The sequence below is a fragment of the Adiantum capillus-veneris genome, chromosome 18 (genome assembly GCF_014529385.1).
Source record: "Adiantum capillus-veneris isolate H3 chromosome 18, ASM1452938v2, whole genome shotgun sequence".
Taxonomy (NCBI): Eukaryota; Viridiplantae; Streptophyta; class Polypodiopsida; order Polypodiales; family Pteridaceae; genus Adiantum; species Adiantum capillus-veneris.
In genome coordinates, this window is record NC_140948.1 from 52,098,299 (window position 1) to 52,122,917 (window position 24,619).

General features: G+C 47.4%; 1 protein-coding gene across 4 annotated transcripts in view; it reads right to left on the reverse strand.

Annotated features, from left to right (window-relative positions):
• LOC147435657 (RCC1 domain-containing protein RUG3, mitochondrial-like) overlaps positions 1-22,662 on the reverse strand; it is a 116,655-nt gene extending 93,993 nt beyond the window's left edge. Inside the window, exon 1 of one of the 4 annotated variants that reach the window (XM_086488653.1) lies at positions 22,009-22,661. In XM_086488653.1, coding sequence (XP_086344779.1) covers positions 22,009-22,622 — 614 coding nt within the window. In that variant the 5' untranslated portion in view covers positions 22,623-22,661. Of the gene's footprint in view, positions 1-22,008 lie in introns of all 4 variants that reach the window. The other 3 variants (XM_086488652.1, XM_086488651.1, XM_086488650.1) reach the window with 3 other exon arrangements.
• Between the last annotated feature and the right edge of the window lie 1,957 nt (positions 22,663-24,619).

Here is a 24,619-nt window from a genome sequence, read left to right on the forward strand (position 1 = left end):
CAGCGACAAAGCCTCGAAAATTCAGCAAGTAAATACCAGCCAAAATCAGCGTTTTTGGAGCATTTCAAAGACCCACAAATCTGCGTTTTTTAGGGCAGCCGAAGACACAAAGAACCTGCAGCGAAACAGCGTTTTTCCTTGCGTTTTTGGCAGCAGAAGATTTCAGCCATTGGCGTTTTTGGACAGCACATAAAGTGCATCAGTTTTCAGCCCTAGAGTTGGTCTCGTCATCCCCGTCGTCGACCTCGACATAGCCTAGACTTGCGTTAGTCTCATGCATCCACTTTGTACCAGTTTGTGCAATCAATATTAGACCACTCTTGCCAACGAGAGTGGGGCCTTCGGAGGAGGGTTTTACAACGTCTCTGGTGTCGTATTCTCTTCTCTCTCTATCTCTCAGTCTCATACACTTTCACACACAGTGTCCATTCACTTTATTTGTGTCCATTGCACTCTCTCATTAAGAACGGAAGGCTCTCCCTTCCATAAGAATAAAAGAAACCTTGAGCACAGATCGGAGCACTCATCTTGAGCAAAGTTCAAACATTCATTCCGCTGCACCTTACATTGGTATCAGAGCTTTGGCAGTGTTCTGTATCACTCAAGGAAAGAACCACAAGAACCACAGATTTTTTTTTTGCTTGTTGCGGTCGCACGAACCCAAGTTCGCTTGGGCGTGTCGATTCCTAATCGTGTTTTTGAAGAGTGACAGGAATCCCAGGAAAGAAGGGCTTGTCCAGTCTCTCCTTGTGCCGCTTTTCACTCATTGAGAGCGGACCGTGCACTTAGCAGACGACCAATCGACGTGAGGTGGGAAAAAGCAACCTTGGTGTGAGCGCAAGGCCGCCAAGGGGTGCGCCCGCGGAAAAGAGCAGAACTCGGGTGAAGAGAAGATCCTTCTCTAACACAGATTGCAAGCAAAAGAAGAACCTCAAGACCCTCAAGAACTCAAGACCCCCAAGAACCCAAGAACCTCAAGAACCCAAGAACCCAAGATCCACAAGAACCCAAGTTCCTCGTGAACTTAAGAACCCACAACTTCAATGCATGGCCATCACCCGAAGCGGAATGGATACCGGGCATGAGAGTGATGGGCAAGAAAGTAGTGAAGAAGAATTTCAACAACAGGGAGGTTTTCCTGACCCTCCCCCTTCGCCACCTACGCCAGGAATTGCACCAAACCCCATGGAAGCTTTGGTTAAGTCGATGATGGACATGATGGCAAAGCAAGAGGCGACTTGCATTGCCGCGGAGCGTGACCGCCAAGACAAACAGGATCGCGATCACTTGGCGGCCGAGGAACGGAAAGAAAAAAAAGCGGCAAGAAAGACCAACTAGGAGCAAGCTCGCTTGGCGGCCGAAGAAAGAACGGCTACTATTGAGCGTGAGCTTGTGCAAGCGCGCTTGGCGGCCGACGCAAGAAGGGAAGCGGCCGAAGAAAGAACTTTGGAGTTAGAGCGTGAGGCCCAGAGAGAACAACGCATGAATGACCACCTCGAAACCCGGTTCATCGAGTGGCGCAAGCCGCGATTCGGACTCCAACAACCCAGTCACAGGGAAGATCCAGTTCAGTAAGTATGATGATAAGATGGACGCTAGTGTTATTCATTCTTGGTTGCATCAATTTAATGCTTATTTTGCGACAACTAAGACAACAAGAAATAGCAAGCTTTTGACGACAGCTATGTACCTTGCTGGTGATGCCATCATTTGGTACCACGCATGGCAAGAGGCACAGCTAGCCATGCACCTAGAGGAAGCCGACGGAGACGCGCCCCTCTCCTTAAATTGGGCCGACTTCCAAGACAAGCTCAAGGCGCGGTTTATGCCTCCTCAGTACCTAGCCCGATTGAAAGAAGATTGGCGCAATCTCAAGCAACATGGTATGCCAGTCATGTCTTTTTCTAACCGTGTTTTGCAACTCAGCACTCAATTACGCAAATCGAATGATGAGCGCAAAGAGGCTTTCCTTTTCGGGTTAGACGAATATATCAAGTTTGATGTAGAAATCTTCAATCCAATCAATCTCAACAAGGCGGTAGCGATTGCTCTCGCACAGGAGATGAAGCACAACAAGGGAAAGCCTAAGGAGAACAAAACTTCCACAAGTACCTCTCAGACTTCTCAGAACCCTCAGAATGGTAAGAACAGTAAGAATGGTAAGAACGGTAACTCTTCTAACCAATCTTCCAACAGTCTCTCAAAAAAAACTCTCAAAATGAACCTAAGGGTAAGGCTAACACAATTGCTAAACCTAAGCTCACTCCAAATGAAAAGGTAGCACAAGGAATTTTAGGAGGATACATCACGTCGGAAGAGCAAAGCACTTATTCTAAGGAAGGTCGTTGTTTTCATCATCATTTTAAGCGTCACATAATAAGAACATGTCCTATGCTTGACTCTAATGAATCTAAAGAATCCACAGAACCCACTTCCTCTATCAATGCAATCAATGACAACACGAGTGTGCCCCAAGTTTCTCCTGACCCTCCCATTGATGAGTCTCTCATTAAATGTTATGGTCATATGACGGGGCAGCGTTTTGTCATATTGTTTGACCAGGCAGTATGCAGGATGTGATCAGTCCCTCTCTTGTTGAGAGAGCCCGCCTACAGGCTAGTTAGAAATCTCCTCTCGAGGTCTCTGGCTTCACTCTCAGTATGGACTCTCTCATCACAAAAGAGTGCCTTGATGTGTTGTTTACAGTTCAACAAGCTGCTTTTCATAGAAAAACTTTTGTCTCTCCTCTCTCAAGATATGATATGATTTTGGGCATTCGATGGTTTCGTGAGCATAACCCTCTCATTGATTGGGAGGAAAATACGTTCACTTTCAATGCCAAAAGTGACTCACCCATTGTCATTCGTGGAGAGCAAGTTGTTCATTCTCCATCTCTCATTTCTAATGTGCACGCGAAGATTGAACGGACTCAAGAGAAGGAGACTCTCTCAGTCTCTTCTTCTCCAAAGCATGACACACAGGATTTGCATGATGATACGCATGATGATTTGAATGATAATGATGAGCATGATGATTTGGATGACCATGACAAGCATGATGATTTGCATGATCACGATGTGATTTCTCACAATCAGGATGATTTGCATGAAGATGATGTGATTGTTCACAAGGATGATGTGTTAGTTGATACTTTCTCTAGTGAAGCTAACCTCATTGCAGATTCAATCAATTACGAAGAACCGATCTTGGCACTCGAGCCTAGGTCCCAAGAACCCCCTCAGGAAGACTCGGCCTTGGCTCTCGAGCCTAGGTCCAAAGAACCCTTACAGGAAGTACTATGTGTTCGACTGATTTGTCAGCACGTTGAGTGTTTCATTCGTGATCGTTTCCTGTATTTTCGTCAGCGTCTTTATGTGATCCCTTTTCCTAGGCATGACATATTGTACGTTGAGCACGTTTCACTCATGAATGAGCACGAATGTATGCGGAATGTATACTTTCATGAATGAGCATGAAAGTATGCATTCAAGGAAGTCACATTTCATGTCTCTTCCTTGGCACGACACAGTTGTAGAAAGAGTACATGAAGACACATCCGACCCTATGTGTCCATGGACAAGCTACAGCATGACAAGGGTTCAGTCAGTCCAGTCAGTCTAGCTTAGGAAGTGTTCTGGCACTTTTGTGAGTCTGGTCGCAGACCGTGCATGCCCAGGCAGTTAGTGTAGATGCATATCCTCTGGCTGCACACAGCATCATCAGCATTCCCATCAGAATCCTTCAAGGGAATTTTCCAGTGCATTTAACCTATTTTCCCTATTTTTGACATTTTTCACTTATTATTTTAAGTGACTTTTGTTGGGAACTAAGTAGGGCAAATTGGGTAAGATAATATATAAGCAAACCTACGCTAGCACTAATTGGCAGAAGAGCACGGAGAACACAGGCAGCAGGTTCCCCCTCTCTCTCTCAGCAAGACTTCCCCCTTGGTGGCGTTTTTTCTCCAAGCAAGAACCCTAAGCACCTAGTGTTTTTCATCAGTAGCCTCATCCAATCTGCTGGCATTTTTCAACAAGATCCTCATCGCCATAGACTCCTATCCCCTAGCGTTTTCCATCCATAGCCTCATCGCCACAGGTCCCCCCTTTGCTAGCGTTTTTCAGCAGACCATCATCGCCACTTCCCTGGCATTTTCAGCAATGCAATAGCTTCAGCAAATCAGTAACAAAGCCTCGAAAATTCAGCAAGTAAAGACCAGCCAAATCTGCGTTTTTGGAGCATTTCAAAGACCCGCAAATCTGCGTTTTTTAGGGGAGCCGAAGACACGAAGAACCTGCAGAAAAACAGCGTTTTTCCTTGAATTTTTGGCAGCAACAGATTTTAGCCATTGGCGTTTTTGGACAGCAGATAAAGTGCATCAGTTTTCAGCCCTAGAGTCAGTCTCGTCATCCCCGTCGTCGACCTCGACATAGCCTAGACTTGCATCAATCTCATGCATCCACTTTGTACCAGTTTGTGCAATCAATAGTAGACCACTCTCGCCAACGAGAGTGGGGGATTCGGAGGAGGGTTTTTCAACGTCTCTGGTGTCGTATTCTCTTCTCTCTCTCTCTCTCTCTCTCTCTCTCTCTCTCTCTCTCTCTCTCTCTCTCTCTCTCTCTCAGTCTCATACACTTTCACACACAATGTCCATTCACTTTGTTTGTGTCCATTGCACTCTCTCATTAAGAACGGAAGGCTCTCCCTTCCATAAGAATAAAAGGAACCTTGAGCACAGATCGGAGCACTCATCTTGAGCAAAGTTCAAACATTCATTCCGTTGCACCTTACACCTAAGCTCGAGGGTGCTTATAAAGACAAGGTACAAACATGAGACAGAGAGCTAATGAGAATGGCAAGGGGTAATGGGAGCCTCAAGGGCCGGTTAACATCAGCTACCCTAAAAGAGCAAGTGCTTTGACTATATAAGCTAAGGTTGAGTGGAGAATCACACACTTAGCTCTTTTTTGAATTTTCCATCTTCTCTCTCATTTTCTCATGAGCGGATGGAGTTTAATGTCGCCATGAGACAATTGTCTCACATTTGGTATCAAAGCGGAAGGCCCCATGCATGAGCTTTGATGAAAAATAAATAAGCTTGATCCATTTGTTGTTTATGATGAAGACCATTTTGTTCCATGTTGTAAGTCTCTTTACTTTGATTAAAGCTTATGTTGCTTTCATTGTCCTGGTAAAGATTGTATATTTGTTACAAAACGCATAGTTTTCCCATATGCGTAGTATGTAAACGCTTGCAGAGTAAAACAACTTTGTGTATAGAGAGAGTTGCAATTGTTCTCTTGAAGCTTCTATACAACATAAATTCCAACTTTTTGAGCAGTAGACTTTAGCTCCGATTCTTGGCTTTGAAAGAAGTTGCTTTCATGGCTTACCACGTCCCTTGAGAAGGTGTAGCAAGTTGTTGGTGTGGCATGGCTCAAGAGGCCTAATCCTACAGTGGACAAAAGGACCAAAATCAATATCTATGCAATGCTCGCATGGCAACTAGGTCAACCCAAATCATGCCGCAAATCAAGGGTTGCTGACATGGCATTCATGTGGCCGAGTCTGGGGCTCGTTTAGCGTGAGATTTTCGGAGAGCTGAAAAGCACATTTGGGGCGCCTTGTTTTTAGGGCACTATGTACCTTCAAACAAAGGCTCAATGCAAGGCCTCTTTCTTTGGCAGAGAAGCCGTGGAGCTTGCAGAGAGGAGGAACCCTGTGGTAGTTGTACCTTGTGATCATCCATAAAGAAAGAAATACGGAAATGGGCTTCAGACTTTGGGGCCAATGCATTTGGAAGCGGAACTCTGCCTCTCTCTCTCTCTCTCTCTCTCTCTCTCTCTCTCTCTCTCTGCCCCCCCCCCCCCCAAAAGTACAAGAATTGACAACAAAGAAAATAGCAATTTAAGAGCACCCACCAAAGTCTGAAGAAGACAAATCTACTTTTTAAGGTAAACCGGCAAAGCTTTCCCGAAGAAGTTTTGTCTGCTATTAAAGAAAAGAGAGAGTACAAAGCATAGAAAGACATATCCGAATCGAAGGTCTTCCCGACGGATGGGACACACAAAGACATGAAGATGAACAAGATGGATTTAAATACACTGTAGAAACAGATATACTGACTAAACGATCGTCCCAGGTGGTCCCTTTCATCGAGCTAGGAGAAGCAATGTAACAAACTGCTGACGTGTCAAAGCCCTAAAGAATGGAGCCAACTTACAAATGCCGGCCGAGGGGCCTAAACCCTAAGAAGAACAAGGAGCAGAAGAAGAAGAAGTCCTACCAACTTATGGGGACCCCGTCTGATGGGGCCCCAAGTGGCATAAAGATTAAAATAAAGCAGGACCCGCAAAGTTGATGACGTGGTAGCTGTACGGCAGATTTCCTGAAAATTGCGTTGGCTGATGACGTGGCAAGCTATACGGATTTCCGTAAATTACGCTGACAGCTTTTGGCATTGCTTTTGGGACCAGAAGCTTTTGAGTTTTGAAGGCTTTTCACTGTAACTACTTTTCAGGCCAAGGGCCTTTAAATATGAGGTTAGGGCTCATTCTCTAGCATGCTTCCCGGAGAAGGTGCAGAGTTTGGAGTACCAGCTTGTACTGTGTTGATGCAATATAAAGAAAATACCGAAAGGGGCGCCAAGGTTTGGGGCCAATACTCTCTGGGGTGGAATTTCGCCACTCCGTGTCGCGTGTCGTCTCTCTCTCTTTCAGTTTAGTTGTTATTGAAGTGTTAAAAGTCTGTTCAGTTTGTTCTTTTCTATTGGCACGTGTGCCCGTCTTGTGACAAGCAATGTATGTGGAAGTCAAGGGAAAACAGGCAAAGGTCTTATACTATGAGATGAAAGAAAAGATAGGAGTCATGAAGTAGATGTCCTTCAAAGGCACATCAGTTTGGATCTCGAACGAGCTAACACCTACCCAACTAAAGAACAAATCAGCAAAATTAGAGAAAGTAGGAGAAGCAAGAAAGAAGGGAAAGTGGGCAATCTACAGAGGAGGGAGAGCCATCATTAGAGACTTTATTGACAAATCACCTCCAAAACATGATACATGATGAAAGAAACTTGGTTGTACATCTTTTTTCTTTTTCTTTTTATGGACAACATGGGTGATACATATTTGTAACGGTAAGCTCATGACCATGGAGCTCTGAGCTACTGAGGTTGTTTTATCCTATTTTCTTTTTTGCAGAGCTGGAAGTCAATGTAAAAGGTGTACTTTGATCTTTCCCATAGGTCGGTTTCAGCCTCCAAATGGACGTTAATATCTCTCTCTCTCTCTCTCTCTCTCTCTCTCTCTCTCTCTCTCTCTCTCTCTCTCTCTCTCTCTCTCTCTCTGTGCTGTGCTCCCCTCCCCTCGCGCTGTTGTGCTCCCGCGCTGCTGTGCCCCGCCCCCCCTCGCGCTGCTGTGCTGCTCGCGCCTGCTCCTGCTCGCTGCCCGGCTCCCCTGCCCCTGCTCGCTGCCCTGCCCCCCGCTCCCGCTCTCTCTCTACCCCTGCACTGCCCCGCCCCCCCCTCGCGCTCCGCCTACAGCCCCGCCCCTGCTCACGCGTCGCTCCCGCTTCTACGCGTAAGGTGTCCCGACTCCCCTCCCCACCCCCCCCTTCTTCTACACGTAGGAAGTCAAAAAAAACAAATTATTTTATTTTTTTATTTTTTTTTCGGACATGGTATCAGATTCACTATGTTGTATCACCTTGGTCTCATAGGTTATTTTTATTTTTTTCCGGACATGGTATCAGATTCACTATGTTGTATCACCTTGGTCTCATAGGTCAATTTGGCCTTTTGAAGACGTTGATATATCATTTTATTTCTTTTTGATACTCCCCCCCCCCCTTCTTCTCTCTCTCTCTCTCTCTCTCTCTCTCTCTCTCTCTCTCTCTCTCTCTCTCTCTCTCTCTCTCTCTCTCTCTCTCTCTCTCTCTCTCTCTCGTCTGCACTCTATCGCTCCCCCTCCCTTGCCATACCGCCTCACGCTCCCCCACTCGCTCAGCTACCGCGCCCGCTGCTAGTGTGGGTGCACATACGTTTAGTGACTCCTTGGCGGACGGCGATCAAGCATGAGGAAGCTGAACGATAAAGCCGACCCCCTAGAGGATGCCATTCAAAAATGCAAAGAGGAAATGACAGAGATCATTACCAAGATGAACCGCAATCTCTTGGGCACAATAAACATGCTCGAAGGTCGTGTGCTGATCCAAGAGAGCAAGATAAGTACGTTGGAAGACCGAGTGACGACTCAAGAGGAAGAGATTGCGTCGCTCAAGAAAGATCTCGCCGAAGCACGATCAAGAAACACACTGAAGAGGGCGAATTGCAACCCTCAGTAATCGAAGAAATCAACACAATCAAGGAGCAAGTACGGGCCATCAAAGAGGGAGAAGAGCAACACAAAGAAATGACGACTTCTTGGGTGGATGTTCTTACCAAAACTCAACAGAAGGCGGATGAAGCCGAGAAATGGATCAAGGTGGCCAACAAAGGAAAAGGCAAGGAGATAACGCCCACGTCCACACCCACTATCATTAATCAGACACTAGAGGAGGAGCAAAGGAGACGGGTGCGCGCTTTACATGTGAGAATTTGCGGTCTTAAAGACAAAGGCAATGTGGACGAAGAAGTAAAAGAACTCACAACCTTGATGGGGGTTCATGAGCCGACGCACACAAGGGCATGGAGAGTGGGCAACATAAAGAAAACTGGAAGCAGTGGAGAAACCTCAAAAGAAAGAGCACTCATCCTCCGTTTTCCCTCCATGGAAGCGAAGAAGTCCTTCTTGAAGAAAAGACCAACTCTTAAAGAGACTGGCATCTTTCTCGGGGATGATCTCACCCTCTCGCAGATCGCTCATATGCAGGAAGTAATGCCGGAGATTAGAGCGGCAAGGGGAAAAGGCAAGATTGCCTTTTACGGAGATGGAAAAGTGGTAATACTAGAGCGACGCTCCACATGACGATGCGAGACTTATGGGACCACACTCAAAGTGGCTGCCTGGAACTGTAATGGATCTACGCATCTTGATGTAGGTGCTTTTGAGGATAGCTTTACTGGAAGAGACATCATCTTTTACTCTGAGACACACCAGGCCCCGGGGCAATCCATTCCTCACATCAGTGGATACAGGTGGGAGACAGCTTACAGACAGGAGACACGCTCAGAGCAGAGAGGGTGGGGCTCGGGGGGAGTGGCAGAGTTAATTAGAGAGGATCTGCAGCCACTGATACATATAGCTCGCAGGGATAAGCAGGCTAGGTACATGTGGGTGAGATTGAAAGCACAGACAAGCAGATATCTCTACCTAGCAATTTGCTACTTTCCCCCGAGTACATCAGTTTATGCATCACCCAGAGGACAATCCCCTTTCTCTATTTTGGATGATGACATATGGGAGTTCTCTAGGAATGGTGACATTATCATCCTAGGGGACTTCAATGCTAGGACTGCCCATCACCAGGCAGTGTTTTATGATACTTCAGAGGAGATGCTAAGAGAGCTAGATGTTGTGGAGACGGGCCTGTCCAGACTATCACACGATGTGGAATATACTGAGTATGGGCGACACCTGATAGACATGGGCATTGCACATGGATTGGCCATCTTGAACGGCCTACAGAGATTTCCTGCTCTGCGGGAGGTTTTCATGCTTCCCACAGAGGCATGGAGCCAGCACAGTGGACTATGTCATGGCACAGCCGAATCTCATCCCTAGTATCCAGGATCTCACAGTTGGGCCCAGACCGGTCGGGGTAGCAGTAGATCATGCTCTGGTGTCGATGACCATCTCTTTCCAGTTCAGTGTAGCACACAGGCCACGAGTAGCAGCCCCTACTCGCTACACATTCACACGGGAGACGGATTCTGTATACATGGACGGGATCTACAGACGCCTATGCACTGAGGACCCGGTGCGACCTCTGGAGGAGCTAACTACTATACTGACACAGACATTACATGAGGCAGCAACAGAAGCATACCCACACACCCAGCCTGAGCAGAGCCGCCGATCACGGAGCATGCCTCAGAACAGCTGGTACGATGAGGAGTGCCGCCAGACTAGAGCCAAACTTCAGAGGGAGGTGCTTTTGGGGGACGTCACTCACAGACAGCCACAGATCGACTTCCGACACCTGGTACGGCGGAAGAAGAGGGCTTTTTTGGCTCGACTCGAGCAAGATCTATATCAGCTATTCTTGAGTCAGGACTCGCGTGAGGCGTGGCGGCTCTTTCATGAGCAGTCCCCCCCCCCTACTATTTCCTCCACAGAGACCTGGGGTCAATACGCATCATCTTTGTACGCAGTACCTGGACAGCCACCCCTCCCCAACCCCCCCGACCCATGCCCACACACATGTGCTTTTTTCACCGCTGAGATGGTGAAGAAAGCTATTGACACGATGAGGACTGGGAGAGCACATGATCATGATGGCTTAGTCGCTGAGCATTTCATACATGCCAAAGACCTACTAGCAGAGCTTCTAGCAGTAATGTTTAATTGTGCCATGTGTGAGGGCCTACCGGACACTTGGAGCCTATCTACGATCGTACCTATCTTCAAGTTAGGAGACCCCATGGAGCCTGGGAATTATCGCACTATTATGATTGGGCACACACTGGCACGGTTGTATGCATCCATTCTTGAGCAACAGCTGAGTAGATGGGCAGAGAGGGAAGGAATGCGTGCAACTGGGCAGGCAGGGTTCAGGAGAGGCTTCTCTACTCTTGACCGTATCTTGACACTCAGGGCCATCATCGAGGAAGGCAGATCTCATGGGAGACGGATCTATTGTAGCTTTGTGGACTTCCGCAAAGCTTTTGACACAGTACCCAGAGCTAGATTGATGCGCAGATTACGGGAAATGGGAGTACCCACAGAGCTCATTTGGGGGATCATGGCATTGTACAGATCAGTAGTAGGGCATGTACGCACCCCGGAGGGACTTTCTACACCGGTTCACTCCACTATTGGGGTGAAGCAGGGCTGCCCGCTCTCTCCTACTCTTTTCGGTATGTATGTGGATAAGGTTTCTGACTACATTGACGCGATGGGGATAAAGGTGCACAGCTGGCAGGGACATGGATTCCACTTTTGTTATATGCTGATGATATTGTGTTGATCTCCGAATCCCCAGAGGGAATGCAACGTCAATTGGATGCTTTGCATACGTTTGCCCACGAAAGTGGTTTGTCTGTCAACCTTGGTAAAACCAAGGTTATGGTGTTTAATACCACCCCATAGTGGATCAGGAGGTCGGCACCTACATTCACATACGGCCAGGAGACTGTGGAGTACACAGACGCTTACACTTACCTTGGAGTGGTTTTTAGCGGACCTACATTCTCACTCAGAAGAGCAGCAGAGACCAGACTGACTAGAGCCCATGCAGCATTGGGTAGATTGGAGAGGATGTGTTCGCAGGTTCAGTTTCAGGAGCCCCGGACGAAGCTCTTGCTCTTTGACACCTTGGTGGCTTCAGCATTGCTCTATGGGGCTGAGATATGGGGACCTTCATTGGATCACCACGGGAGGCCGGGTCGCACAGACGGATGGGGGAACATGGAGAAACCTCTCGTCTCTGCGATCTCGCGGCTCATTAGAGCCAAGGCATCCGTACCACGGACCACTATCCGAGCAGAGCTAGCGGCCCCCCCACTAGTGGTGGAGGCGCTCACCAGATCAGTCTCCTTCATAAACCGCACATGGGAACTTCCTAGAGACAGATATGCTCACATAGCACTTGAGTCCTCTCGACAATTAGCCATACAAGGAGAGACAACATGCTGATATGGGGAGATGACATCATGGTTTCAGGCGCATGGGTTCAGCATAGACAGGCTGCCACCATTCCAGTACTCATTGGATGCACCATCTCTCATTCTTACACAGTCGGAGATCACCAAGCTCATCCGCCAAGACCTGACCCAGCTAGACACCAGGAGGACATGGATACAACTAGCACAAGAATTGGGCACGAAGATGGCTTTCTACAGAGACCACCTTCTCCAGCTTACGGAAGATGGTTTTGTGACGAGACCCAGATACATGGATACACACTTGTCTCATGGGATACGATGTGCTATTGGCCAGTTACGCACATCGTCTCACCAGCTGCGGATTGAAACTGGCAGATACAGCGGAGTACCAACAGAGGCCAGGACATGCCCCTTGTGTGACATGGAACCTGAGACAGAGCTGCATTATACATGCCACTGCCCAGTCTACTACAAGATACGAGGCCGCTTCCATTGCTTGTTTAGAGAGGGTTTTGGACCACTCTCAAGAGTAATGGGATACGAAGATCAGAGATGCCTGGGTTTGTTCTTGCTCGAGCTGCGCAGACACAGAGAGAGCCTGATGAATGGCGAGGCTAGCCAGTCTCAAAGACGGATCACAGACTTCTTCAGAGCAGACACGGGACAGTCGCAAGAGCCACTCCCACAGCAGATCTCCCCTTCGTCTCACACCAGAGGCACACTAATCGACCGAGCGATTGAACTGGGGAAATCCAGGCGCCCACGACTGCGAAGGACTACACAGCATCGACGGAGGCTACGTCAGAAGATTCGGAGCACGCAGGCCAGGCATGCACGACGCCCGGTCAGACTACTAACCATGGAGGAAATTGATGAGATTCTCCAACGACCGCTGCTAGATCTTTTTGATTCAGCTTCCCAGCAAGCCGCCCATTTTTGCTTAGTTTTTTTTTTTTTGCTTAGTTCACATCGACCAATCTAGGATCCCATAGTATATATCTTTGTTTTGTACTGTTGTTAGGTTATTTTGTTACTCTGACTTTGTATCAGATCCACCACCTTGTAACTTTCTGGTCTCATAGGTCACTATGGCCTTTTGAAGACGTTAATATAACATTTCATTTCTCTCTCTCTCTCTCTCTCAAAAGAACTTGCTATATATTGAGAACAAAGAGACTTCTAGAGATGCTTGAGAGAGCCTATCTTCTAGAAGAAATACAAACTGTGGATGATCAGTGGCAGGGTTGTATGTACATCAAGGTGGAAACTGAGAAGAATGATAAATAAACCACCGTGGAGGGGCATAATGGCACGTGATCGTGCCTCTATCCATACTGAAAGAACTGTAGTGCGCACCCATAGTCGAAGAAACTGATGTCGTCTCCTCTCTGCTGCCCTAGAGAGGCCTGCTGAAGAATCCCATTGGTTGCGCAAGGTATGCAAAAGCTCAGACCAAACTGCAACCAAAGTAATGGTCACATGGGAAGAACGACCACCCAGAACCTGAGCACAGCGAGCCTTCCATATAATCCACAATACTATGCTGCATATCGTAGCAAATAGAATATCACGAGGCTGTATGTCAAACTCATGTACTAAAGCAGGCACCATGTCCAATGTGCCCCATCTGTATCGCAAGGCTGTCAACAAAAATACTGAATCTGTGGAAGATCCCTCATACATGGTATGTGACCTCGGATGTTGCAAAAGCCAGGTGACGACCCCCCACGTCACAAAACCATTCTGAATCCCAAGTCTATAAAAAAGGCAGCAAACAGCACGCTACACATAATGTGCATGTGGGCAGATCCAGAAACAATAGTGGAGCATCTCCTCCACCTGTGTCGAACAACACTGACAAGCAGGATCATCATCATTCATGTCCTGCCCGAGTAGCCCACATCCCAACCGGGAGACCTGCATGCGCTAGCATCCAGAGGAAATACAAAATACGACGGCTGACATGAAAAGTCCAAATGCATGATCAATATTGATACATGAATGCATGAGAGAGCTTCTGCTCCAACCAATGTTGTAGCTGACGTGGCTGATGGAGGACAGTCTGGTGGCGAAAAATGATATGTCTACCAATACACGCGATGTACTCAAAATGACACCGTCTCCTCTATAATATGTCCCAGCCACATCCCCTCTCCCGGATCCCAGACAAGTTGTGTCAGTGGTAAACCTTCCCAAACCCACAACCTCCATAACGTTGCCTCCTCTGAAGAAAACACAGGGTCTACACATAAGCGCTTGCCAAACGCACCTACCACTCGAACTGGCTCATAATGCAAATCAGGTTGCTCATCCAAAGGAGAAGAGCCCTGAAATGTCACGCCCTCTACTATGTCCGTGATCTACAAGCGAGAAGACAAGAGTGCCTCTGCGCACCAAGCGTGGATGCTTGTCATCATCAAAAAAAGCCCACATGCATGGGCAAATCCGAGTCACCGAGGATAGCCTACCGCCAATCCGGAGGAAGAGCATCCATCAAACTCTAGCATTCGGGTGGCAACTCCCCAGCGTATACCGAACTCAATGCTAATGAAATCCGCATCAAGGAAACCTACCTCTAACCAGATCTGTACAGAAGTTGTTGGCCCATCATCCCATCTGCCCAGTCAATATGAGTCCGCTCCCCTAACTGACGTCCCTCATAATCACGAACATATGCATTCCAAATTAAGGGTTGTCTCTCAATCTCCTCAATGCATCGGGTCTTCAGCGAATCATACCCTGACGTACAGTCAGCCAAATCCATAAAAGTGATCTCATAAAAGGAGATAACTTGAGTATAATCCAAAGGAGCATCAATGAGATGAAACAGATAGTCATGCACCAAGGCCCCTCGCCATCTAATGATCCAAAACGTGGCACTCCACGGGACAAAGCATGATACAAATATTGTTTCCAAGGCTCGGCCCCAAGAAATAATCCTCTAACTATAAGTTTGGCCAGCAGAGCACCACTCTACATCTCTCAATAAATGATGCCCAACCCTCCCTCTTCGCAAGGCAATATAATCGAACCCTAGCTAACTCTAGGACGGGTGTCGTGCATGCCATCAAAACCTCCCCACAAATAGTTGTGCACCAAACGCCGAAGCCCAGTGAATACCCAGAATGCATAGTCTAGCAAGAAGCGGTGTACCAAATAGTTACCAAGAGAACCTGGTTCACAGTCAAGGCTCTGCCCGCAAGAGAGAGATGCATAGACGACCATTGACAAAGCTTCCTCCTAACTGACTGTAGAAGTGGCGCAAATTGCTATTCCGACGATACATCAATGCCAACCTGAAAGCCCAAGTACTCCGACATGACTGTCCAGGAGCCAACCAAGTAAACCCATCCTGCACACCCCATTGTGGAGCTTCATCAACACCAATTAGAAAACCAAACGATTTATTCCAATTGATAAGAGCTCCGCTCGTAATGCAGAAAACGGTAAGAGCATCCCGCAATCTATCCAACAAATGAGGTGCATACTGAGAGCAAACCAACGTATCATCTGCGTACTCTTGATCCAATAAATCTGGTTCCCCTTGCACTTGCATGTGAAGACCGTGCAGCGAAAGAGTCCTAACACGCAAGTATAAAGACATAGCCTCCGCAAAGAACAAGAAAAAGTAAGGAGCCAAAGGACATCCCTGTCGCACAGATCTCAAGAGGTGAAACCAGCGACCAATACGACCATTGATAGCTATTGCACTATAAGAAAATTGTATAAGGAAGAAACCCCCGTAATCCACCGTGCAGGAAAACCCATCCTCTATAGAGTGCCTTCTAGGCCACCGGCTGGCCAGACTGATGTGCCCACTCCAAAGCCTCATAAAAAGTAAAAATGTTTTCCACGATGCATCTATCCTAAACAAAGCCAGTCTGTGAAGCATGAATGAGATCAGGCATAAATGGTCGCAATCGAGCAGCAATCATACGGGCTAGAATCTTGTACATAGAAGACATGAGAGTAATCGCGCGCCACTAGCGTATATAAGTAGAGTCCCCACCTTTTAATATAAGAGATACTAGCCCAGATGAAATGGCAAGAGGCATCTCCCCTATATCAAAAATATGTTGCAACCCTCGCAATAGTGTGTGACAAATCAAATCCCAATGTACTTGAAAAAATTGTGGGTCAATCCATCATCCCCTGGACAAGAGGCATTATCAATGCCACGCACCGCATCATGCATCTCCTGTAGTGAGAATGGAGCTAATAGAATCATGCTCATATCCGTTGTAACTACATGCTGCACATGAAACCAAACCTCCTCTCTGGCCTCTAGGATGGCAAGCATAATCAGCTCCGTTGTAAACAAATGCTCATAATAGTCTGAAGCCAGAGCAAGCACTACATCTAGGTCTATATGTAGAGTGTCATGGGTATCCCATAATGCCCGTAAAAATGTCCCAAGCGACCGCTCTCGAAAATGTGCGAAAAAATCTTTGTTCATCCCATCACCTTTAGAAATCCAAGAGGATATTGAAGCATGTAACTACATGCTGCACATGAGACCAAACCTCCTCTCTGGCCTCTAGGATGGCAAGCGTAATCACCTCCGTTGTAAACAAATGCTCATAATAGTCTGAAGCCAGAGCACGCACTACATCTAGGTCTATATGTAGAGTGTCCTGGGTATCCCGCAATGCCCGTAAAAATCCAAGCGACCGCTCTTGAAAATGTGCAAAAAAATCTTTGTTCATCCTATCACCTTTAGAAATCCAAGAGGATATTGAAGCATGATAGGTTTAGTCATACTTTTCCAGCTGAAGTTAGTGTCTGTCTATCTCCCAAGAATGCATCGCTTGGATAATCCTCAAGCAAACGCCGTATATAAGCAAGCCTATCCTGGAGTTGCCGCTCACGTCGAAACAAATTCTACGTCTCTCGCCTGCAACGTGTCTACATACATCAGATGATGCAACAACGCAAGAAGCAAGCTGCTGAGCCGAACCACATGTAGTAGGAGCTTCTGCACATCAACTCAACTGTAGCGAGTGGGTCAGCGAAGTATCCTGCAATACAGTCGGGAATACGCGCTCCCCTGCGAGTCCCTGACGATGTCTGGAACTGCAAAAGCAATGCGACAGGAGCATGATCATACAAAACTGTGGCTGGCCAAATGGTAATCGTGCCTCCCAGTGAAGCAACCCATGTCCCAACATAAAATCAATCCAAGAGCTCAAGCAACTTACCATCCTGCCTCCGAAAACCCCAAGTACATTTAAGGACTGGGAGGTGTAGCCAAAGGAAGAAACATGCCATGCATCCTCCACAGAAAGTGAGAAAAATAATCGATCCCATCCATCATGCTCCGATCTCGCAATAGAAAGTAGAGCACGGGTTTAAACATGTAATGTGCAACGGAAGTGAATGATGGTGTATGGCTCACGATGAGTGAACAGTAAGTGCTCAAGGTTCCTTTTATTGACGGGAAGGGAGAGCCTTCCTTGACTTAATGAGAGAATTGTGCAATGACCCAAAATACGACAGTGGAATGCAAACTGTGAGTGAGTGTGTGTGTGTGTGTGAGAGAGAGAGAGAGAGAGAGAGAAGAGACGGCACCAGATGGGGTCCCAAACCCCCCTCCAAGGGCCCCCCTCTCTATTGCTAGAGAGGTATTTGCTTTAGATTGCACAAAGTCTGGTACAATACTTCTAGATGTTGTGGTACTTGATGATGCCGAAGTTGACGACGATGTCGACGACGACGATGGGTCGTCGTCAAGATAGGGATCTGTGATGACGATGACGATGACGATGACGATGATGACGATGGTGTCGACGATGACGGCGTCCAAGGCTGAAAACTGAAAACGCCAGATGCTCCGCTATGGATCTGCAACTGTCGCACCCCTACGTGCAACCGCCGAGTCGAGCGAGGCTGGGAATGCAAAAACGCTGACTGATGTGGCTGAAATTGCAAAACGCTCGCTGGTCTTTGCTGAGTCTGCAAAACGCCACGCTGATCTACTGAAATCTGGAAACGCTAGGCTGATCTGGGTGTAGATGGGACACAGCGAGGATCTGCAAACGGGTGGGAGCGGGTTCTCTAAGGGCTGAAATCTGAAAACGCTGGTTTGCTCGTGCAAAAACGCTGGTCTTCTTCTTGAGAAACGCTAGGGCTCCTACTGAGGTGTTGCCTATCTACTGCGGTGCCTACCTCCCTCCTGTCCTTGGCTCTTCTACCTTCTTCTGCTAGCGCTAGGTCTTCATTTATAGGAAAGAGATGTTGGGTAGGTCAAGCTTCCCAACAAACTTACAAAAAAGAATTCCGAAAGTCACTTTTAATAAAATGACTTATAAGAGGTGTTTCCCACGCGAGGTCGGAACTGAAACGTGCAGTGGAAAATGCTCATGCTTGGTACTATATCATGATGCTAATGATCCTAGGTTGTGCAATAAGAGGGTATGCAGCTACTCTAAGTGCTTGGACATGCACGGCCTATGCACAGGCTCACAAGGTTACCAGAACACCTCCTAGGCTACCTAAACCCTAGAAGTAGGAACAGCTTGTCCACGTACACATAGGGTTAGATGTGCACGTGACACAACAGACTGCCAATCCCCAGATGTCTCGACATTATTGAAGTCCCCTGCCATAGTCCACAGTAGGTAATGCATGCGCAATCAAGGCTATCAAGCGAGCACGAATCGGGGCATAAATGCATAGAATACCAAGTAGTCTCTCACCAATCTGCATGAGATCCACAGAACGGGCTGGAACCAGAGTACCATGACCTCTAACAGAATCCCTCCATCGAGAACCCATAGAAATACATACGCCACCACTTGTCTGATGATCCCCTACTGTTGTCTCCCAATATGTATATGAATTTCCAAGCAATAGCTTCCTGCATGCATGAAATCTCTGCTCAAATAATTTGTGCTCTTGCACTAGCAAAATATCCACATTACCGGATACACGAGTACATAGATCTCTTCTCAGCAAATTTGGCCTGGGGCCACTGGTGCTAGAGTGATGCAACCCATTTACATTCCAAGACACGATATGCAAAACCATAACAACGACTATGCAAAGAGGTGAACCACATAAGCGTACATAGCTCTAACAAAGCGCGCCTTTGGCCCCTTGACAAGGGGTCCAAACTACCCATGGTAATGCATCAACATCCAATGGCAATGGCCGCATAAGTTGGCCGGGCAAAAACGATCGTGCCGCGGTATACCAAGCCAAGAAATATTGGTGTGGACAATGCAATGCCTCAATAACTATTGTCTGTGGCCATGCTCTCATAGTCTGTGGGGGCTGCCATGTCAGTTCCACCGAGAATATGATAGGCAAACAGTAGCATCCATCAATATCCAACCACTGCACCGCACCAATACTCTGAGGGAACGGCTGTGCCGGAAAGAAAGGTGGTAAACACCAGAGCCATGATTGCATTGATTGCATAGTATGCTAATGTAAAATTTAAATGCTCAAGAATCGCGCTCTCTGTCCATGTCGCAGTGGTATCAAAAGGCAAGGTGAAGGACATCATGGGACTCCAATGGCTGCCAAATAATACCTGACCCTTCTTCGCACGGCAAAGAATATAGAGTCTCACCAGCATAGGGCTTGAAGCGTCCCCACTGTGCTCTGCTCTAGAGGACTGCCACTCAAGAGGAGCACTATCCATGAAGGCCCGAGGAACATGTGGTGACAGGGGGCAGTGAGCAGTGGGATGTTTGTCGCTGGAGGAGGGGGCGAGCGAGGAGGAGTACTGCATGAGGAGAATGCAAAGGTTATCAAATTCAAGATCTAGTGCAACCTGTGCTACTAAGGTAGATGGATCTCTAGGATGCGCTCGAGATGCATGAGGGCAAAGTCCAAGAGAACAGGCACGCGCCAGAGGGGTGGCAGACACCTGGGAAGCAGCGGGGGAAGCTACAGGGGGTGCCGGTATAGTGTCTGTAGCTGCCCGGTGAAGGCGAAGAGTGTCGTCTCTGGAGTCTGAGCGTGTTGGAGGCTGGGTGGGGCAGGCTCGAGCTAGGTGACCAAAAGCATGGCAACGTAAGCATTGATCCGACCGACCAGTAACCACCAGGCGCTGTAAGCGGGTCCTCCTAGTAGCCTAGGATCTGAAACGAACAATATCCGGGAACTAGGTGTCACCTGGCGCATAGACCTGTACTCGAGGAGTGTCAACTGCAGTAACAAGTGATCCAGGAATCATGATAACCCAACGTGATACAAGGCGAGGAATACATGCGCGCATAGTAACTGGTAAAGAGGGGCAAGAGAGGGTCACCAAAAATCTGCGGATGCGTTGCTGGCAATCAAACTCCTCCACAACAAACTCTAGGGTCCATCGATCGAGTACCAACAATCTACTCCTAGATATGATAGGGGAGCGAGCAAGAAGAGAGTCCGTACTGGAGACGTCCGATAACTGCACCAAGAGGATTTCCCTGCCCAACATGGTGAGTTCCAAGATGCGGCCCGTGGCACCTCCAAGTGCAAACTGAATCCAGCGCGAATCGAAGAGCGAGATGGAGATTGGCCAACCATCCGACCAATAAGAGTACATCCAGATAGTGTCGAGGGGCTGCCTCAATGGCGGCGTCATCCTCTACTGTGAGGTCATAAGTCCAAGTAGTGGGTGATGGGGCAATCGTAGAAGTGCCCAAAAACGGTACAATAGCCGCCATGGGATATAACCTCAAGAGGGCGAAGATGCCGATGGAGACAAGCCTCTCTCTCTCTCTCTCTCTCTCTCTCTCTCTCTCTCTCTCTCTCTCTCTCTCTCTCTCTCTCTCTCTCTCTCTCTCTCTCTCTCTCTCTCTCTCTCTCTCTCTCTCTCTCTCTCTCTCAGAATCGTAACTTAGCCTTTGGTCGTAAGTGCACTCGAAGCAAGGGGTTGGAAATAATGTGATAACCTTTACTATAAAAGCAAGAGAAACAACAAGCTAGTATTGTTCAACTCCAAGCCATTTGTGTAAGACAGTACCCACCAAGCGGGCGGCAGATGTTGCTTGTAACCTACCCAAGGTCACAGGCGAGCAGCTTAGCAAGCCACGCACAGTCAGTTAGGGTTCGTGCAATTTAAGCAGGTCGCAGGTCAACAGCGTGCGCAGTCAGTTAGGGTTTGAACTTTGCGCAGTGTAACTAGGGTTTGCACATAGTCAGCTAGGGTTCGCGCAGGGCAGTCATGGCGCGCAATAGGCAGTTAAGTTTGCGTAAGACAGCCAGGTCGCACAGTCTATAGGGTTTCGTGGAAGTAATTAGCGTGCTCTCTCTCTCTCTCTCTCTCTCTCTCTCTCTCTCTCTCTCTCTCTCTCTCTCTCTCTCTCTCTCTCTCTCTCTCTCTCTCTCTCTCTCTCTCGGAAAAGGGAGCTGTATTCTGTGTACATAAGAGACCTCTAGAGATGCACAATGGCCTATCTCCCAGAGGAGGTACAAAAATAGGCTAACAAATTTCAAAGTGTGAGCTACATATACATCAAGGTGGTCTGCATGATGAATGTAAAAGGAACCACTGTGGGGGTGCATAATGCCATATGATGTGGCCATGATCACGACAAAAAAGAACTGACGATCTTGCCCATTTGTGAAGAAAGATGCATCTACACTGCTCCGCTGCCCTGGAGGAGCTGCCTGAATAATCCCACTATAATCCCACTAACTACGAAGAGTATGCAACAGCTGTGTCCAACTGGTTGTCAAAACAGTGGATGTAGGGGAGAACTGAGAGCCCAGAATGTGGGGACAGTGAGCCTTCCACATGGTCCACAGTGTAATGCTACATATTGTGGTTAAAATTGTATCGCGGTGCGAGCCTTCCACATGGTCCACAGTGTAATGCTACATATTGTGGTAAAAACTCTGTCGCGGTGTTAGAAATCCAACTCATGCCCTGCATCTGGTATCGTTTGTAGGGTGCCTGGTCTATATCCTAAGGGAGTTGGCAGGAAGACCGGATCTGTCGGCAAGCCCTGAAAAAGGGTGTGAGACCACGGAAATTGCAAAAGCCATGCAACTGCCCCCCCACGTCACAAACACATCATGGATGCCCACTCTATTCACTAGACAACAAACTGTCATCCACACTGGTTGTGCATATGGGCAAACCCAAAAACAGTGCCTCAAAGACTCAGGCTCCAAAGTACATCTCTGACAAGTCGGATCATGATCAATGACTGCCAACCAAGTGCCTAAAAACAATCCAGCATGTGCTACATCATACACATTCCGTTCCTCTTCTTTGCGATTACTCAGAATTCAAGCTTGTAAGCACTTACCATGTGTAAAGAAAACCATCTTTGGTAGTGGCCGCAGAGTGCAACCCTCCCAGTGCCACATTCTGAACATCTTCGAGGTAAGGATTTGAAGTTGGTGTATACTTGGGATGTTCAGACCCAAGACCCAGCCGACCAGCTTCACCCTTTCCCCAAGTCCAGAGTTCGCCATCAACAAGCAATGCAGAATGAAACAAGCCACATGAGATGCCAAGAGATGCTGGAGGGGACGTAGAATCAGTGGCTGTCTTATGTTGCAGGAGGGAACCATCTTGTTGCGATACGGAATCCTTGTCGGTATGGCAATATGATAAGATAGAATCTAGAGCAGGGAAGAGCTGAGAGAGCGGAGTGTGCCTAGAGAGTCCCTGCATGTGAGCGAGGTGGAGGTTAGGGGGGGGATCGATGCGGGCGATGAGGTGCGGGGTTTCATGGTTTCTATCGTCCTCTGCACCGAGCTGACCTGCATCGCCTTTACCCCATGCCCAAACCTCCAGCATAGCCTTCGTCTCTGAGCCGCAAGAGGTACTAAACGACCTCCACTGCCATCTGAATGCACCTCTATGCAGACCATTCCTCATGCTCGCTCGCTGCGAAGCATGGAGCCAGCTTCGCATTGAGCCAGTTAATAATACACAAGGTTTTGCAATATATGAAGCCAGCTTCGTGTTGTATCCAAAGGTGCTTGAACGATGCAGGTTCAATTATACATAAAGTCATAAATACCATGCAGGAGCAAACCAAACATGAACACATGTGCGCATTGCGGCCCCCTCGATACTTTTGTGAGTGTGTGTCTGGGGGGAGGGGATTGTGTGTGTGTGTGTGTGTGTGTGTGTGTGTGTGCACGCGTGCGCGTGCGCGCTAACATGTGCACCTCCGTAGCCATAGTGCTATAAAAGCAAGCACAAAACTAAGCAAGGAGGTAGAGAGAAGCAGGAATCATCACAAGATTGTGGCACATGCTACTACTCCTTGTATGTGAGCAAGATATTGTAGCTAGTCTTGTTTGGTCAGCCTTGGGAGAGGTTTTTGCAACAATGTTAATAATAAGGAGGAACAGATTATAAAACTAGTTGTTAACAACAAGCAATGGCAAATTGTAAAGATTGAAATATACTACTAACTTGTAGTTGAGGATCGGATTCATACGGAACCGGTCCCCCCTCCAATAGCCATTTGAATTATAGTTTCTCTCATCAAGAGAGACTTGGTACAATACAATCTTTGTGTTGCTTGTGACCTAGGTGATGCAATGAAGATGGAAAGCTTCATGCATCACAAATATAACATAAAATTTGTAGAAAGCATTAACCATCCCAAGCCTTAGTCCCAAGGCCTCAAACACCTTCGAAGGTGGAGAGAGCTAGCGGGGAATGAGGGTAGGGAAGAGGAAGAAGAAACATTCCATAGGAGAAAGAAATAGTTCCTCACTTATCATCGCTCTTCTTGCTAGCATACATAATAGCATAGTAATGAAGATGGAAAAGATGGCAAACTTAAGCATTGAAGCATGGCTCTTGGTTGGATTTGCATTCCATAGCCAAGAGTGTTGGTGTAGGCTCTCCCTTCTCACAAGCTTGGAGAAGGAGGTGGTGTTCCTCAACTTTCACCAAGTGAGAATGATTCCACAAAATGAGTGTGTGTGGTGTATATCCTCCCAGCACCCCCCTTGCTTGCTTGAGGCGAGTTATAGCTTTTACACATATTTCAAGCTCATTGGACCCCTCTCCCCCCTAGCCAATCACATGCAGCATGCATTCAAGTACATGGGTAGTCTTTGGACAAGTGTCCTCCTTACCCCTTAGAGAGAGAGAGCTTGAAAATATCTAGATATTTGTTGGATGGAACTAGAAGCTCATTGGACCCCTCTTTAGCCCAACCAATAGCATTCAAGCACACCATGTGGTTAAGCATAGGGAGAGTCTGACAGGTGTTCCATGTGTCCTTTCAGAAAAGGGGTGCCCTTTGGGTGAGTGGAAGGTTAAGTCAAAGATTCCCCTAACTTTGGGACTTTCATGCATAGGAAGCTTCTCAGGCACCTTCCTCATTAAGTTTGTAGGGTCTCTTTTTGACTCAAGCACCTTACCCCCCCATGCATGAGAAGCTTCTCAAGCACCTTCCTCATTAAGTTTGTAGGGTCTCTTTTTGACTCAAACACCTTACCCCCCATGCATGGGAAGCTTCTCGAGCACCTTCATAGACTACCTCCTTTTGGACCCCTATTGAGATGTAACCATCTCTCCTCTTGGTCCCCTGCTGAGGTAAGCCTAGAAGCACTTATTGCACATTGCTCTTTGATAGACCATCTCCTTTTGGACCCCTATTGAGATGCAACCATTTCTCCTTTTGATCCCGTGAGATAGGTCTAGAAGCACATGTCTCTATTCTAACTCTTGTTCCCGTTTATTCTCCCACATTAAATGATCAGTTTAATATGAGAAAATCATTTGGTAAAGTTAGATATTATATTTTATGACATTACCTCTCTCTTGAAATCATAGTTGTCCTTGACTATGAGATAGAGAAGATAAAGCCTAGTCATTAGTCCATGTTTCTTAGCGGGTAGAGGATCCCTTTTTACCCTACAACATCATTCCAAGATGGATGACTA